The following is a 17,810-nucleotide window of genomic DNA, read 5'->3' on the forward strand; positions in this document are numbered from 1 at the left end:
AATGACACTTTCTAAGTCATAAATCTACATTATAGAGCCCTTCACCAGCTGCATGTGCCATATGAAAACTTTGACTGGTGTGAGTTTATACCAGCCGAAGAAAATTAAAATCTGAAAGGATTCTCATGTGTTTCATCACTGAACACAAAATATCAAGGCTGATGAGTTATGAATGAAAGGACAGTCATAACCAGGTATCTTGGGATCTCCCCCACTTCCAAGTATTGCCATTGGAGACTGCCCAGCACAGTGCTGAAGGATACTGAGAAATGATGCTGTTGCACATTTTCTACTTGTCATAAGACAAGCTCAGAGTACTAACTCATTATATTTGCATTTCAAACACACAGAAGGCATATCCAGTGAAGGAAGGCTCACCCAGTCCAAGGGACATCCTGCTCCTGCAGCAGCATCCACTGCTGTCACATCATGCACGGCTGCTGTCTGGCCTAGGGGAATGAGAGCCAAGCGCTGGGGCACTCTGCCCATCCCCTCCATGCCACTTGTCCCACACCCAACTTAGCTTTCCGTTCAAGCCACATCCACACCTCTATTTTGGCTGCTCTCATAGGATTTTAATTAAGGAATAGGCTATAACAAAACAGATGTGTTCACCTGAGGTAAATATATGAATTAACCAGCCAAGGCATATGCCATGGAGCAAACACCTGGACTCAGGTATTTATCTAGAACATTGTAACAAAGTAGAGCACTGCAGGTTTTGAAGTGGTTTTTTTTTTTTCTATACTGCTAATTATTTCCCTATCCTCTTCCTCCTATGCTACTCATTGACCGCCCACCTCCTTGGCTGCCAAATGCTTGTTTTGGATCTTATGACCCTGGAGTAGTTTGGCTTAAAATCAGCTTCTAGATGTTGATTTTCCCAAGTCCACTCCTCACATATTAACTCATTCCCGAGCCTCTGCACACCTTATTCTGTAGAGGACCATCTTGCAACAAAGAGGGCCCAAACGAACAGCACAAGCCAACAGTACTAATCCAAACCAAAGAAATGTTAGTCATATAACTGCCTTCAAGGCTTTCTTGGGTGGTCATAAATTTTAGCATCCCAGATCCTCAAACACAGTGAATATATAGAAGACCCCATCACTCCTTTTTAAATGGACTTTTGTCTTTCTGTTGGAAGTCAGGGAAGGGAAGATAAGCTCTGAACTCCACTACAAATAAGCACATATTCAGCAAAAACAGTGTGCTGCTTGTTTGAACGGTTCCCTCAATGACGAGGGTGTGGAGGACGTGGTGAGTCTTCAGTGCCAACTGACCCAGCTACACAAGAGCCTCTGCCTTGGAAGTGCTTCAAATAATTAAGCACACAAGGCATAAATTTATTGAGATATGAAAAGTGAATGAGGTCAGTCTGCTCTCATTTTCATCATAGACTGTAAGGAAAACAAAAACTCCAGCAATATTAAGAATATGATGCTTGGCCTTGTCTGCCAGCACAGCTCTGTCTCGTAGGATGTCTTTTTTTTTTAGGCCTTTAACCAGGAGAATTTTGCCAGAAAAAGCCCAAAGTAATGCAATTACATTGGCCAAAATCATCATTTTGCCAAGGATTTTACTCTCTCCTGAGGATTGGCTTAAGCTATGTGAGCAAAGAAGCCATTAGCAATCCCTTTCAAGTTCAGATAACCCTTAAGTAAATACAATAAGGAGAAGTATGATTTTTTTAAACAAACTGTATTATTTTAAACAAGCTTAACACTATTAAAGACAAGTCAGACAAAGCAGATATCTCAAATACAAGGTTTTAAATGAAAGGAACTAGGAACAATGTCCTAGTCAACAGTTTAAAAAGTAGCAGGTTCCAAACTACTTTATTTCGTAGTTAAATACAAAAGACAAAGGCACTTACCCAGGACCTTATCTCCTTCTAAAAATAATGTAGCACTTTGACATTTATTTCCTTTATCAAATCCACAATCAGTTCTTTTAAACAAACCCCCCCCAGTGATAAACTCAAGTGGTAATGTTTTCTTGGTGGAAACAATTACTCACCTAACGGCAAAGTACAAAGTTGCAGGGCCTGGTTTCTTGGGCAAGTCATGATCCAGGACTCTGTGATCCAGCTGCAGCCAAACGCTTTGACCTCTATGGAAAGAGATTGGGGAGGTGATTAAAAACTGAAACAGGAAATACAGAAATGAGTTATTTTCAGCACTTGTGTATACTCCAAGTGTTACTTTAACAAGCGTGAGGTTCGGCTCAGAGACAGACAAACTAGTAATCACAATTTCCTTTTTTCCTTAACTTCTACATTTTGGTGCAATTCACTTTTGGATAGTAGATAACGCTCTCTGCACATATTCTCAGCTGCAGCACACCACCTATAGCATGGCACCCAGAAAAAAAATATTACTGAATTACTCTCCTTTTCCACAGATGGGGACACTTCCATTGACTTCTCCTGTACAGCAGGGGGATCTGATCTGTAGCAGAGGATGGATGTTTGCCTACAGCAGAAATAGGTCTCATGCTGCACAGGGACCACAGAGCTCCGTGGTTGTAAACCCCACTGGGGCTGCTCGATGCCATCCCCAGTCCCAGCATGACAAACTCCCGTTTCAGAGCAGAGAGGTTTACTGCAGGCACAGTCATTTAATGCAGCAGCTGTATAAAACAGTTCTCTGTGCTGTGACTGCCCTGACTGAAATTGGAAAGAAGCCAGAATGAAACCAGAAATGTTCCCAAAGCCCAACAACCTCCCTGAGGAGCCAAGGCTGAGGAGAAGCACAGTCTGTGGCTGCCCCAAAGGCTGGGGCATGGGTGCCCTCCAGAGGCCACATGCTCACTCCAAGCACCCAGCCGAGTCCCTTACACCCAAGGAAGCCTCTAGACTCCCAGCGGTGTTCCTAGGGAAGCCAAAAATCTTTTAGGTATTCACCTGGCAGCGCTTTAAAGCTCATCATGAAGTAGTAGTAGCAACAAAAAACCTCCAGAATTTCACAGCAGCATTTCTTGGGGAAAAAATAAACCAAGTGCAAACAGCATCCTCAAGGGATTTACAGAAGAGCTGGAAGAAAGTGTTTTCTAACACTTGAAAGGACAAGGATGTGGTAAATATATTCTAGGGAGAGCCCCAGATGAGAGTGGCTGGCAAAAATAACAGTGCTGTGGCAAGGATCTCAGAGCGAGCGGCTCCTACCAGCTCCATCAGCTAGCCCTGCACCTGCAGATGGGAACTGCCTTGGTAGGGTGGACCCAAACACAGCTCTGACATGATTTGCAGGTGAAGTCTTCCACCCAGGACACCATAAAAAGCAGCAACAGAGAGCAGCACAGAAAAGAGGTGGTTTATCTCAGTGCTGTGTTAGTGCACAACTCCATTCCCACACCGCTCAAAGCAACTCTGCTCCAGCTTTTCAGGGAAGCTGAAGGTAACTCTCCTGAAGACAGTGGCCCTGGGGAGCAATGCCCTGCACCCAGCAGTCCGGGGAGTCCAGGGAAGCACTTCAATGCAATGCTGATAGATTAGTCTAAGCACAAGCTGCAATTTCAATTAATCCAGCCAACTCTGGATTCATCTCCCATGTGCTCCAGAGCCCAGCCACAGCACCCCACCCAGCCCAGCAGCGCCACTAGGAAAGGGCAGCAGTGGCTGCCTGAGCTGCCCCACTCACATCAGCAGCGATGACAAAGTACAAACACCTCCATGTGCTTACCATACTTCAGCTACCAGAAAGCATATTGAGCACATTTGAGCATATTCTGCTTTCGCAGCTCTTTCTGGTAGTCTACAGAATAGTTTAGATAGATAGAAGTAACAGAGAAGCCAGAGGGAAGTTTTCTATGGCAAGGAAGAACCTCTTATTTCACTGGTACTAGGGAAGTTTAGGTTTAAAAAAGATAGTAATACATTTGAGATTGAAATGCAAAGCAATAGGTGCAATTCATTTTGAAAATAAATGCAAAACCTTTTCTTTGTTACTGAAATAGAGTAGGAAAGCTAAGGGTTTTCACATGGGAAATTATTGCTGAATCATTTTTTTCCACCTTGACAGACAAACATGAAAAGTCAAAGCATCAGGAAGGTATTTTAAAAGTATTCCCTGGTTTGTGCACAGCAGATATACTCAAAATATTTTCTGGTTTGTGCCTTCCCCTTTCCTCTGTCAAAAAGCACAGGGTAGAAGAAACTATCTTCTTCAAATTAAGAAGTTATTTTTCCATCAGGCTGAGCTGCCACGGTGCCAGGGGTACGTTTCACATTTCAATAATCACACAGCTGTTTAAAATAAATGAGCATACTTACGTATCATCTATAAAAGTTATTCCAAAATACTCCTTTTCTTTCAAGTTGAAGTGTGAAGCCACCAGATCCAGTAATTCCCGAGACAACAGTTTGGGCTATTGAAATAATAAAAATAATTTATTATATATGAAAAGCCTGGACTGAAATGAATTAAAACTTTTCTCTGCAAATATTGATATTTAAGTACACACAGCCAAGTTAAAACCCTGTTGTACAACTCAATACACAAGGTGCCTCCATCAGACTTGAGGGAGTCTGAGAGACAATTATGTACTTAACCCGCAACATCAAGCTGAAGTGCACGGACTGACTGCTGTGTTCCTCTTTCCAGGGGAGAAATGGAACAGCTCAGGCTTTCCTGCTCTTGCAGCAGGAGGGACTTTCCAATTAAGGAAATAGCGTACTAAAGGATCTCATGCTTTAAGTTCTGTTATGGGAATAAAACACATCCCCCCAAACAGACTTTTCTTCCCTTCTAAATGACAGGAAAACACTGCCATAAGGGGTTCAATTCATAAACTTTGGTGAAAGCAGATGAGAAGCTACATGTGGAACTGATGGCAGATATTTTGCCCATCAGGCACTAATGCCTAAGGGAAATCCTCCTGCTAATTTGGGTCTAAGGAGGAGCACGCACACCTTAAAGCATGCCTGTTTATTCCACTTCTATGAGTTACTCTAGTAAGAGATAATTTTTCTTCAAATATCACTTCTGCACCACCCCCCAACATCACTCCTAAAGAAAATAAGCAGAGAAATCTGGCCCTGTGCTACTGGTGCCCAAAAACAGAGGAGTTTGTACCTGAACCAGCAGCTCCAAGTTCCTGTCATCAAGGAGATGCACCTGGCAGTGCCGGCCCTCTGTCATCTGCAAAGACAACAACACAGCCCTGTAAAGAAGGGCAGGATCTATGGCTTTTCTGGCTTGCACAGGCCCACACGTGGCTCAGCGGCAAGTACAGAGCGTAGCAAGTGTTTAACCTGCACTGATAAGCACATCGACTCCATACTGAAGCTGAGAATCCTTCTCCAAGGTCTCAGTCTGGAGAGCTGCCTCAGCACTCTTGGCTCCCATCACCCTCAAATCCGCATTAAGGGTGCTTAGCAGCACTCAGGATCAGATAGAAGTGACATAAATGCTGTGAGAATTTAATCTGAGGATGTGCCAGTGCAACTAGTACCATAGCCACAAGCAGCAGCAATAGCCTTGTGCTCTGGTGAGGAGGGGACCTGTGAAACTGCCATCCATCCAACCATCCCTGCACATGAGTCAGCCCAAATTTGGTCCCCGGTCTCTAGATGGAGTCTCTACCAGTACATTAATGCTTTCACCAGCATTAGAACCCATTGCCTCCATAGGATTCTTCTACAGGTGTTTGCACACGTCAAGACAGGCGATTGAACTGAATGATTAAGAACAGGATGAGCTTCACAACTTCTAACATTACAACTGGATCACCTTGGTTCCCGCTCTGTGTCACATTGATTTCTTGCATACAACATGTCTTTCTCTCTTTTTAAGAGGAGAGAAATTCTCAAATAGCTGCCCATTAAGCCATTAGGCCCTTTTAATATCTGCCCTTTTGAAATCTAATACATTTCCATGAAAGCTTTTACATTATTTAAAATTTGTTCTATTTCTGGACCTCTTGTCTGCTTTGGTGAGGACTGACTTTACAATGCTCTATGGGTGACAGCTGGGGAAGGAAATCTGACTTTTATATTTCTTCTCTCAGCCTCAGAGTAACTCATTTTCCTGACAGCACAAGCTTCTCTCAGACTATAAATTCCTATCTGTGAGCAGAGGCTGAGGGTGGTTTGCTTAGATAGGGGGTCCCAGAGGGATTAAAGATCAACACAGTGCCGCCTTCTTTCACATCCCTCTGGCTCCACAGGGACAGGGATAAGGACAGGTCTGAGCTCTGTTGCCACCAGCATCCCCTCATCACCTCCTGGCCCCAAGATGCTGCACATCCAAACCTTATAAAAGACTTAAAAATAAATATAGCTTATATTCAATAGCAATATAACTGAAAAAAAGACCTCTGGCCTTCCCCCAGCACTGCCTCCCTTTCAACACGTGGCTGTTTGCACAGTGAGGGCCATCAAAACACAGCCTCTTCTGTCACCAGCCAGCCCATTTCAGCCGCATGAAGCCAAATTAACAAAGCATTATTGTTTCAACTAATTGAGCTCATTTTGACTAAAAGCTGTGAGGGAGCCCCCTCCCGTGGAGCTCTGCAAACTGGGCAGATATGAGCATCTAGTGTCCAGGAAAATAGGGCTACAGCACCTGTGGTACCAGTACTGGCAATTTCTGGCACTGCTAAACATCTATCATCGCATTGCTCACTAAAATAACAATACTGGTAAAAGGATCATTTGCAGAGCGTGTCTAGCTGAAAGACAGACTTTCCTTTTCACGTATCCTGCTGCTGTAGACATGAAGTTGTACAGAAGCACCAGATGAAGAGCAACCTGTTGTGTGTGCAAGGGATCAGAGCAGAGGCTGCACCATCACAGAGACAGCGTCCATGTCCTCCGTGCAAACCACAGCTGCACCCCTCGGTACTGCACCAGCCCCATGCTCTGCACTCCTGGCAAGACACGGCTTCCAGCATTTTCTCCTTTGGGTTCTGGGAGCAAAGCTGCACCATTCCAATTTCAGCTTCCAGCACACTCCCTGCGATTTATCCACTCAAACACGCTGCCTGGAACCCTTAAATCTATTACAATCTGATCAGGGGTCCAATTTGTTCCAGAAAGCTGAAGATCTGCCATTATGCACTCATAAAGAAATCACATGTTACCATCAATTAATCATTTCATCAGCACACCCTTCGAGGTGATGCATATTTCTGGCTCTGCCACACTGTTACCGATCTGCTCCTGTTGCAAAGTGACCCAACAGTGTTTTTAAATCATACCCCATCTGTTGCTTTGAGATAGCACAAGGGTTGCCATTATTTAATTGCTAGGTGCTTTAGCTTTCACCCAGTGAAATCACATTAATCACTGCTGACTATTTTAATTGCTTCGGTTGTCTATTGTTAAGTAAAAAGGGTTTCTATTATAGCAAACACATCCACAAAGCCTTGTGCTGAGGAGAAAGGAAGGTTGCCAGGAAGATTAAAACATAAAAGAAATACCAACCATAACCTGTGAATCTATTCAGCTATCCAAGATAATTGTAAAACACCTTAAAAGTAATTAAGTTTCATGACACCCCTGAAGATAGGCAACAAGTAATTAGCCCTGATTTTATTGATGTGAGAAAATAAGGACACAAACTTAAAAGCCTGATTTACACATATAGATACAGATAATGTTTAGATACCTGAATCTCCAGGAAATTGATCTCAGAAGAAATAGAGCTGTTTCCCAGAGTACTGGAAAGCTCAGTCAAGACACTGCAGAAGATGCTAGAGTACTTGGCAAGAAAGAATCATGAAACACCATTACTGTGACAAACCTATCAGCTCCGACGTGCATCCCCAGAGCTCTGTGTAGCGATGGGCTTGTGTCACCCCAGGAATGCTCTGTTGCATGGTGGGACACAAAGGCAATGTCCCAAGCTGATAGCTCAAGGAAGAAGAGAGGGTTTCTGAAGCCCTTTCTATTTGCTGCTTGCAGCCCTCTGCCCCCCTAGCCCATGCATGCACATCTGAGGGCTCCATCCCTGCTAAGATGCTTTCTCTACCTGGATTAAGAGGTACAACACGGATACTCACTGCGTGGCACCACAGCCCAGTTGAGGAATGCAAAGCTCCCAGGTTGACTACCAGCTTTGCATTTGGAAGGCTCTGATCCCTGAACAAAGTAGTGTTAACTAGGATAGTTCAAACACCAGCCCCAAACCTCCCCTTGCAAACACAGGGTTTCAGTGACCAGCACCCAGGTTTCTGCAGCTGTGTGAGAGCTCACTCCAAGTACTCCCACCCCATTCCTGATGGGACAAAGCGCACTTCACTTGGCTTACTCACACTTACAAACAAATGACTCCCAATTACTTTCACAGAACAACACCAGCCCATCCTGCATCAGGAATGTGGCCCACTAGAGAGGTCACCTCCAGCAGACAACTCCCTCCTCCATTGTGCGGACAGGGCTTCTCTATTCAAGGCAGTACTCACATTCGACAAGTCTCATTCATACAGGGGTAGAACTACAAGTTTCAGAGGCTATTGCTTCCACAAGACCAACTCACAAGCTTCGGATTATCAATGACCTTCCACTCACCCTGTATTGCCCCAGTGCAATGAGGCAGAGGTGCAACGCTGCTTCGGTGCAGCAACACCACACGCTCCAGCACAGTCACAGATGTCAATGTCCTGGTCCTCTACTTTTTCCTGAAGAAAAGCTGGAGAGCTCCGTGAAGAGGACTTCACAACCACAGTATCACTAAATACATAAGGGATTTTGGCCATGGAAAAATGCCTTCAGCTCAGCAGCCAGAGACCCTGAGCATTTCCAGCTGAAGCAGTAAAGGATTTGTTTTTAACGCCCCCAATAAGACCAGCATGATTTATTTCCCTGCAGCATATCTGCTCACAGGCCTGTTTCCTCTCGCTCTGGGAAGAGACTCGTACTTGGCTCCCCATCTCTCAGGGTGCTGGGCTCCTCAAAGACCCAACACCCTCGGGAGCCCCTTGCGGATACATTTTCTTTCATCTTTTATTCAGTATGCCTTGCTAATCTGAACAATATAACTGATTTTCAATGTACTTGAACCAATCCATCATGAGATGAGCACAGCTGGCTGGCTCAATTAAGAGGTGGCATGAGCAGTCTTGAGACATATACACACACATCTGTTTTCAGCTTATTCTTATTGATTTTACATTGTCTATACAAATAAACAATTCCACTATATTTTTGCAACATGCCCCAAGTTGGTCTTTTTCACAGTTAGCTTTTAAAGCCTAATATTTAAGCTCTTATCCAGTAAAAGAAGTATCAGCATAAAATTCATGAAGTATCCTTGTATCTCATCTCACTCCCAAAAGGGAAATTAATGGAGTGACGTAATGCACAGACCTATTTTTTGCAAAATCATACTGAGATACCGGATTCTTATTGTTTCCCCAAAGTCACTCATTATGCTTTGCACACAAGTAATAAAATCTCAAACACACGTAATGAAAAAGAGACAAACCCTGTCCAATGCAGAAATACAATAATATCAAAACATTGCAGCTTTCCTAACTTACAGGCAGGTACTGGCTTTGGGCCTTTTAGCAAAAATGCTGCTTACCCAGATCTTGAGTAAAAAAATGCAAATAATGGAGAAAAAACACACAATTCTCAGAATCTCCATGTGTGGAAATTAAAACCATAGGGTGAGACTGTGATTCTATGTAGCAGGTTAACAAGTTCAGAAAAGTTTCATCTAGCCAGAAAATAAAGAATCCTCCTTTTTTTTCCTCCATCTCACTTATGACACAAAAATTACAAGTTCTCTACCTAAAATCATTGAAGCAGATTTCCCAAAACATGAGACCCTTAAAAAGAAAAAAAACAGCAACACAGAAAAAAAACCCTACTACTTGGCTACTTAAAGTAATTCCCTGTGACATCCTGAGCCTGAATGTTTATTTGGGAAAACAAAACATATGCAGGATATTTATACTATTTCTCTTCAGCAGAAACGTCCTCCCTGTTTGAAGCTGGTCATTACATACAATATTTTTAGACAACCATGTGTGTCATCCAGTTAGAAAAAAACAAGTAAAAGAAAAAAGTAATTAGGGTGTAAACAGGAAACCTCAAAAAAACTTAAGCAAAAAAAAAAAAAGCTGATAGAATAACTTATCTCCTGAACTGTAACTTAGGAATGAGAAATCATGAGTCATGAAGGGTTTGTGTCAGAAGCAAACCTGAATGTGGTGCACTCCCTCCAGACCAGATTTCACCTCCCAGAACTCAACAAATTACAGAAACATCACTTGGCATAGCTGGCACCGTCTCTCACCAATTCCTATTTTTAAGCCTTTTTGGTTTTCAGGTCTGGAGTCTTTACTACTAGAGAGTGCAGAAACAAAACAAAACAAAACCAAAAAAAAAAACCCCAAACAAACAAAAAAACCAGCCCTGGAACAGTTTCTACCACTGAAATGGTTGGAGGTCTGTATATGCATCCCAGCTGCTCTCTTTTGGGACGTGCCATGGTCTGGGCTTCAGCACACACTTCTGGCACAACTGCATCCCTGCCCGGGGACAAGAAGGCTGTGCCAGGATCCTGCATGCATGTAAACAAATTCCTGTAAGCTTTATCCTCTCCTCCACCCTCCATCCGGTGAGGCTTCAGGTCTCTAACAGCCCAAACTCCAAGTGAAACGTTTTAGAAGTGGCAAACCTCTTCCCTTCCTCCCAAGACAAACCCCTTTTCTCCAGGTATGGCTGATACTGAGCATCCTCAGGGGCTTTGCCTGGCAAACACTCAAATGTGACACCAGGAATTTGGTCCCATCTGTGCAGAACTGTGCATCTTACTTCCACAAGCTCCTTGCAAGATAACCACGTGAAATTAAATTCCAATGCCAGGTGAGTAAGCCCCAGAAGAGATTTTACAGGTACAAAAAACCTGCACTGATTTTCACTAAATAAATGGCCAAACGAAGCCTTTAGCCTGCTGTTTAAAAGCAAGAAATTGGGCTGTGGTGCATCATTACAAATGGATTGTAAAGATTGGATCATTTTTTCCTGAAACAAGCAGGTGGCTCAAGCAGTCACAGCAGGGGAGAAAATCATATGGATAACAAATTAAAAAAAGAGCAATATTCCTCACCCGCTTACAAGAGGCACACGGTTAGTTCAGAAAAGCTGTCCCTTTGCCACACCAACACAGCCCCCACAAAGCCTGCAGCAAGGGGCCTCCAAAATCATGCCTCCTGGCTTTTGACCAGTGGCTCCAAGGCAGCAGCACCGCTTTGCAAGCGTAAGAGCCCAGAGAATCAGACTTGCACTTAAGAGAATTTCATCCCTACCTGAGCTGCAGTTAACCAGCTATAAAACATCACCAGTAATTTCCTGTAAGGGTTGGTTGGTTTTTTCTTTTCCCAAGCCTCTCTTCCGTAACTCGTAAGCCTGTGAGAGATTTCAAAGCTTAAGATTGAAGCCCCTACACTGACCTCAGATTTTCATCAGCATTTCAGTATTTTTTTTTCCCCCCTTCCTTCCTGAAGGCATTTAGGATCAGATCCTCAGCTGCCTTAGATCAGCATCGCTTCATTGACTTTGATACAACTGGCTGGCTTACGTCTGGCCTGTAAACGTGCACGGCCTGATAAAAATATGAAATTAGATGCAAGAATGTATTGCAATACGGAGCTGCCCTAAGTAGGCACATCTCAGGAAAATAAAAGCCTTTGCCTGTCCTGGAAGGAAGGGGCCTGCATACAGCTGAAGGGGAAGAAGGAAAAAAGTTATAATCCTTGAAATGACCTCAGAGTTTCCGAGTGTCTGTTGGGAGAGCAAAGCATCACAGTGTTCCAGCACTCAAAATTGCTCAGAGCTTTAAAGAATAAGAAAAATAAACAAGAGTTTGGTTTCATACCAGCATTTCTATAGAAGCTTTTTAAAGGATCCACATAGATCTCCAAAAATGCCTTGATGCATGCTTCTCGTCAGCCTGTTTGCTGTCCACGGGCCCTCCCCAACCCAGCAGAGGTCCCCATCACAGAAGGTCCCACGGTTGAAAGTGCTCAGTGGGAAACAGATAGGTAGAGGTTGGAGATGCTCCACCCTCCCACCAGTTAAGATCTGGGGAAGAGAAACATTCCCCCATTCCACTGCCACATCACATCCCTCTAAGCACCTCTCCATCATCTCCTTTGCCAGCAAGGGGTGCAATACAAAAAGCCCCAAATGATGCCTCATCTGCATGGTCACACTCCCCTTAAAGTCTTCTAGACTCACTGATAACTCCTGCAAAACACAAAGGCTTGGCTCTGTATTCAAAAACTCGGGTTTCCCTCCAGTCTCTGTACATGCCAGCCCCGCATGCCAGTGGGTTCCGTGCTGCAGTGCTGCAGCCTAGCTCATGAAGGCACTATAAAACTTGACATGATCCCTTTGAAGGCAGTGGCAGAGCTCCCACCAGCTTTACAGGGGTCAAACCACGTCTCCAGACATACTGCCTCTCCTTCTTAATCTTCAAGACATAAAGAAACCCTTGGCTGAAGTCCTGACTCCAAGGTAGTCAATGAATTTTGCCATTAACTTTAATAGGGCCGGTATTTTGCCTTAAATCATTTGTTATCTTGCTATTAACATTAACAGAAGCCAGTATCTGCTTAATGTTAAATAGCCAGAGATGTACTGAAGTGGCTGGCTGCATTTCTCACCCGCTGTGCTACGGCAAGCCAAGTTGTAGGACCCATCTCACCTCATCAGGGTGACTCCAAGCGCCAGCCCCATCCGTCCCAAGTGCTGCAGAGCCCACCCTGGCTCTGAACACTCTCATCCCCAGACTCCTGGGATATTTACCCACAGCAATCGCAAGAACTGTACACAGCCATTCCCAACCTCAGGGTGTTCCTGTGCTGCTCTCAGGAGCAGCCAGGCAGGGACAGACACTTGAAGACCAGACTGAATATGAAACACACAGAAATAATGTTTTAAGATGAGACAGGCTGGAGAAAACTTACTTATAAGCACAAGCTTGTACAAATGCCCCTTTGATGATGCTTTCCATGGAAAAGTTGGCTCTGCTGAAGTTTGGCAAAGATTTAAGAGATGAAATACACTGCCTGGAACGGGTGGGGTGAGCGGCTCTCTGGGTTGTATGGCACCTCCCTAAAATAGCCACATGAACTGAAGATACAATGAAAAAAGCTGGCTCCTGCAGAGTATCAACTGACTTCTATGTACACCCAACTAGCTGAGCCACTAAAAAAATCTGGCAAAGTAACAACCCAAGTGCTCTCCCTCACTGCACACATTGTGGCTTTTCAGGGCCAAGAGCCAGCTTCTCCCCATTTACTCTACTATGTCTCATTGCAAGGGACTCTCGCTTGCTTTACAGATAGCTTGCTAATTTGTACAAGACAACAGGCTCAGCCTCCTATGGTCAAGACATCCCACTCACTGGGGCAGGATGTTGGGGTCTAAATCTCATCCTCCTCTCCCAAAACGCTCTAAATGCAATGCTCAGAAATAACGATGAGCACACTGCAATTAAACAAATAATAATAATAAAAAACCCATAACCCCCAAAACCAGTGATAAATGAAAAACCTGGGAACAAATCTCCTGCAAAATGATAAATACAGTATCCCAACCACAAGATAAAGCCCTTTGCCAAGAGCAAAATAAAAACAGAGAAGATACTGCCTTTTGGTCTCTACCAGGAATGTGCAAGGTAAAAAGCTAACCCCTTTTCCCCACAAGGCAGTTTTGCAGTGTGGTTCCCTTCTCTGAAGCTATTCAGTATGTGGTTTCACATACTTTCTGCTGCTCCCTCCCACACTGGGGTGGGCAGAAGGTGTTCACCCATGCACAAGCTCTGCACCAGCAGGTGAATGAGCATTCTACAAGTGTGCAGACAGAATTGCTTCCCACAGCAAGAGGTAGAAATGTACTGCTGCAAAAGAGCCTTGGCTGATTCAGCTGTGCCCCCCCACCTCCAGTTTTCAGCTGACAAGAGACATCCAGATAACATCTCACCTCTACCATCGCTGCCAAAGGCCAGGAGATCTTGCCAGTAGTGTTATCAGTAGACACTTCATCCCTCTGACAAAGGGAGAGAGGTTAGCCATCTCATTGAAGGAACAGCCCTCTCATTGCATCAATATTCTCCTTATATTAAATAAAGGTACACCACACTCAAAACCAAACTGTTTCTCAAATTGTTCACATCATTCCATGGGTGCTGATGTCACCATTCCTACCGCTTTTCATTATATTTAAAATAACAACAAGAAAAGAATAGACACGGAACTCAACAGCTAATCCTAAAAATCAGGAAAATTAACAGGAAACAATCAGTGCAAATCTGCCACAACTATCAAGACAATGAAATACTTCATCCAACATCTGCTCTCCTTGACAGAACACAGCTAACAAATTAGTGTCTGGTGGAAAAATGCTTATCACTGACAGCACTGAGGCACTGTAGTTAGGTCATTACTGTGCACAAGCCCACGGTGATATTTTGTTCCAGTGCAATCTCCTGGGAACTTCAGGCAGGGAGGGGGAAGATCTTGTGGGATTGGAGATCTTTTCCAACACTACCAAATAGAGCAAATGCAGTGTTGGCCCCAGAAGGAGCACTGGGAGGAGGCAGCAGCATCCTCTGTCCTACTACAAGTAGTAGAATCATAGAATAACCAGGTTGGAAGAGACCCACCAGATCATCGAGTCCAACCATTCCCATCAAACACTAAACCATGTCCCTCAGCACCTCATCCACCCACGCCTTAAACACCTCCAGGGAAGGTGAATCAACCACCTCCCTGGGCAGCCTCTGCCAGTGCCCAATGACCCTTTCTGTGAAACACTTTTTCCTAATGTCCAGCCTAAACCTCCCCCGGCAGAGCTTGAGGCCATTCCCTCTTGTCCTGTCCCCTGTCACTTGGGAGAAGAGGCCAGCTCCCTCCTCTCTACAACCTCCTTTCAGGTAGTTATAGAGAGCAATGAGGTCTCCCCTCAGCCTCCTCTTCTCCAGGCTAAACACCCCCAGATCTCTCAGCCGCTCCTCATCAGGCCTGTTCTCCAGCCCCTTCACCAGCTTTGTTGCTCTTCTCTGCACTCGCTCTGGACTGGACATGGTACCCACCAAGGGGCAGGCAACCTGTTCTGGCCTTCGGTCCTCAGCACAAAGTTGGAGGCAAATCAGTTAAGCTCCTGCTACTTTGCTTAAGCCTCTGCAACAGGAGTCTCAAGAAATACTCTGTGAAGCACTTCTGGTAACGTTCCCTGTCTTTTATTTCATCCTAGAAGCCACTCCTGACCTGCTTGAAACAAACTCAGCCACCCTTGTTACAGGAATAGCTACAGAAGACTTAAAAACCGTTAGCAAGGGGTTCCCCATCCACAGAGACTCACACCCTGCCACCCTGTGATGACTCTTTGATTCTTTCCAGCCGTGAAATTCTCCATCTCTTCGACAGCTTCTCACAGGCTGCTCCTCTGTCCCGTCCACCACACTTGTTGCTTCTCCACCACCTCCCTGCTCACCCCAGGATGGGTTTTGGAGGGAAGACACCTGAGACAGGAGACACAGGTGAAGCAAGCCCTGACCAAATATCTGCCATCTTCTCCGGGCAGCACCACATCTTCTGAGGGTATCTTCTATCTCCTCCTGCACTTCCCCACCGGGGTCCTTTCACCAAGGTCATCCCCTACGCTGTCCCCATGATCCCCCTGGACTTTTCCAGCTGCTCTCACGCTTGGCAGCAGCCCCTGAGGAAACCCAGACACCAGCACTGAACAGACATTAGGTAAGCAGACGATGAAAAATAATTTAAAAAAAAGAAAGGGCTATATCACAATCCCTCTGAATTCCCTTTAACTTCTGTAACTCTTAAAAAAATATAAACAGCAAGCAAATAAACCAAGCCAAGCCTGAAATCCCAAGATCTTTGGAAAAAGTCAAAATAGTGGATATTGGCTGCAACAGGCACTGAGCAGTGTTTCTGCAGCAAGGAGCCAGCCTGCCCAGCCATGAATGCCTGGCAGCCAGCACCTTGCCAGGCACTCGAAGGGGAGTTAATGGATTTGGACTGTTCCACACTTCACTTTTAAATCAAAACAAGCACTTCGGATCAAAGGCTCTTTCTCAACAGCTGTTAACAAGCTCCATGTGCACTGCTGCATCTTCAGTGCCAACCTCTTCTTGACGGTTTTTTTTTGGGGGGAGAAGGGGGCAAGAGCAATGGGGACCTTACTGATGAGACATTTAATAGATGCTGAAAGGGGCTACTGTACCAGGCACTGACTGCCTTTTTTCTGGACTTATGAATCTGTGCTTTGTTTGGCATAAATCATATCTCAGAGTAGCCTATAAGGGTAATCTCTGAAAATATATTTTCTCCGCAGTCAAAAATTACAGTCCTGCTCTCCAGCTGCAGCAAAGTTAGCAGAATCAAGCCTACATTTAGCACTTTGCTAAGGCAGCACTTAAAACAAAGGCAGGAAAAAGCAGCTGTAAATGCTGGGAGTAAACAAACAGACCCTTATCTCCACAATGGAGTGCAAGAGATGCAAAGAAATTTCTATAGACTGATGTCTCTCAGGGCAAAGTAACCTACAAGCAAAAACGTTTCAGCCTGCAATTCTGATGTACCCCAAAGATAATTCACTTTGCTCCATGCTGCTTTCTGTCTGCCTTCTCTCCTGCACTCACAGCTCCGAGGTTTGCACGACGTTTATGTTGAGGCACAATGTAACAACACTAAACAATATTATCTGCCCCTGATAAGCATCAGAAATCAAAACACAGTCTCTTACCTCCAAATCACACACCCTGCTTGCTTAAGAGGACTGGAGAAACCCAAGAAGTACTCAACAGCGTGCATATACTAAGCCTTCATGTTTTCTGTACATTGAAGTCAGGGGAAGAAGGGAGGCACGATCCCAGACTTCTTCCGTTGCCATATAATCTCAAGGAAGTAACCTTCACATTTGTTGCTTTGATTACAGATTCAGAAACAAAAGCCCTTCCAGTATGAGTCAAGGGACACAAGAGGTTGAAACGTGATTGTTAAAAATGAAGGCGAGCTGGGAGAGCATTACAATTACTACTTTTTCCTTTGTAATATTAACCCCATTATTATGAAACGGAACCAAGTAAAAAACCAGCAGTTACCAACCAAAAGCACAGCACAAGATGCCAGCCCTAGGCAGTGACAGCTCGCTGTGAGAACAGCCCCCTGTGCTGCACCAGGCAGGCAGAGACCCCTGCACCAACAACTCTGTGCTTGCTGGGAGCTGCTGTCGCCCCTCCGGCTCTTCGTCCCTGCATATCCCTGCCCAGGAGACAGAAGGGGCCCCCATGCTAAGACCTGGCATAGCACTAAAACTTAGTTGCCTCCACTTGACCATTCAACCCCTGGGATTGCAATATTAGTCCTGCAGCAGCCGGGATGCTTAGCTACCAGTCAGAAGGTATTTGGGTAAATGAAGATAGCCAGAGCTGGTCATCGCAGCATGCCTATCCTAGTTTCATACATTCACATCTCCATATGTCCCTGCTGAGACAAGTACCCTCAGATACAGTGGATTCCACTGGCTCCTTTCCAAAAAACACTTTGATCCACTGTCTCCAATGCGGGCCACCACGTCAGGGAAGGAACCGGAGTGTGGACAGAGTTTACACCCTTGGCTGTCAATCTGAATTTGTTCTGGGGTCAGGGATGGTCTCCAGGAGTGCAGTTTGCTGCTGAGAGAGATGTGCAGAAGTAAAGCATCTACCTGCTGCTTCCTTTGCAGGATTCTTTTCTATATGCAAAACATCAAGTTACACCTTAAAAGGACATCCAGCTCCACTCCCCGATTTCTCCTGCTCTGTTGCATCAACCTAGAAGGCTTCACATTC

General features: G+C 44.8%; 1 protein-coding gene across 5 annotated transcripts in view; it reads right to left on the reverse strand.

The window, feature by feature from the left end:
* The window catches only part of FRMD4B (FERM domain containing 4B), a 133,103-nt gene that overhangs the window by 59,121 nt on the left and 56,172 nt on the right, over positions 1-17,810 (reverse strand). For 4 of the 5 annotated variants that reach the window (XM_069866315.1, XM_069866314.1, XM_069866316.1 and 1 more), the window contains exons 2-4: positions 5,076-5,141; positions 4,274-4,368; positions 2,020-2,112 (exon numbers count right to left, since the gene is read on the reverse strand). In XM_069866315.1, coding sequence (XP_069722416.1) covers positions 2,020-2,112; positions 4,274-4,368; positions 5,076-5,141 — 254 coding nt within the window. Of the gene's footprint in view, positions 1-2,019; positions 2,113-4,273; positions 4,369-5,075; positions 5,142-16,723; positions 16,746-17,810 lie in introns of those variants that run through there. The other variant, XM_069866317.1, reaches the window with a different exon arrangement.

This window comes from Phaenicophaeus curvirostris, chromosome 11 (genome assembly GCF_032191515.1).
Source record: "Phaenicophaeus curvirostris isolate KB17595 chromosome 11, BPBGC_Pcur_1.0, whole genome shotgun sequence".
In the NCBI taxonomy this organism is placed as follows: domain Eukaryota; kingdom Metazoa; phylum Chordata; class Aves; order Cuculiformes; family Cuculidae; genus Phaenicophaeus; species Phaenicophaeus curvirostris.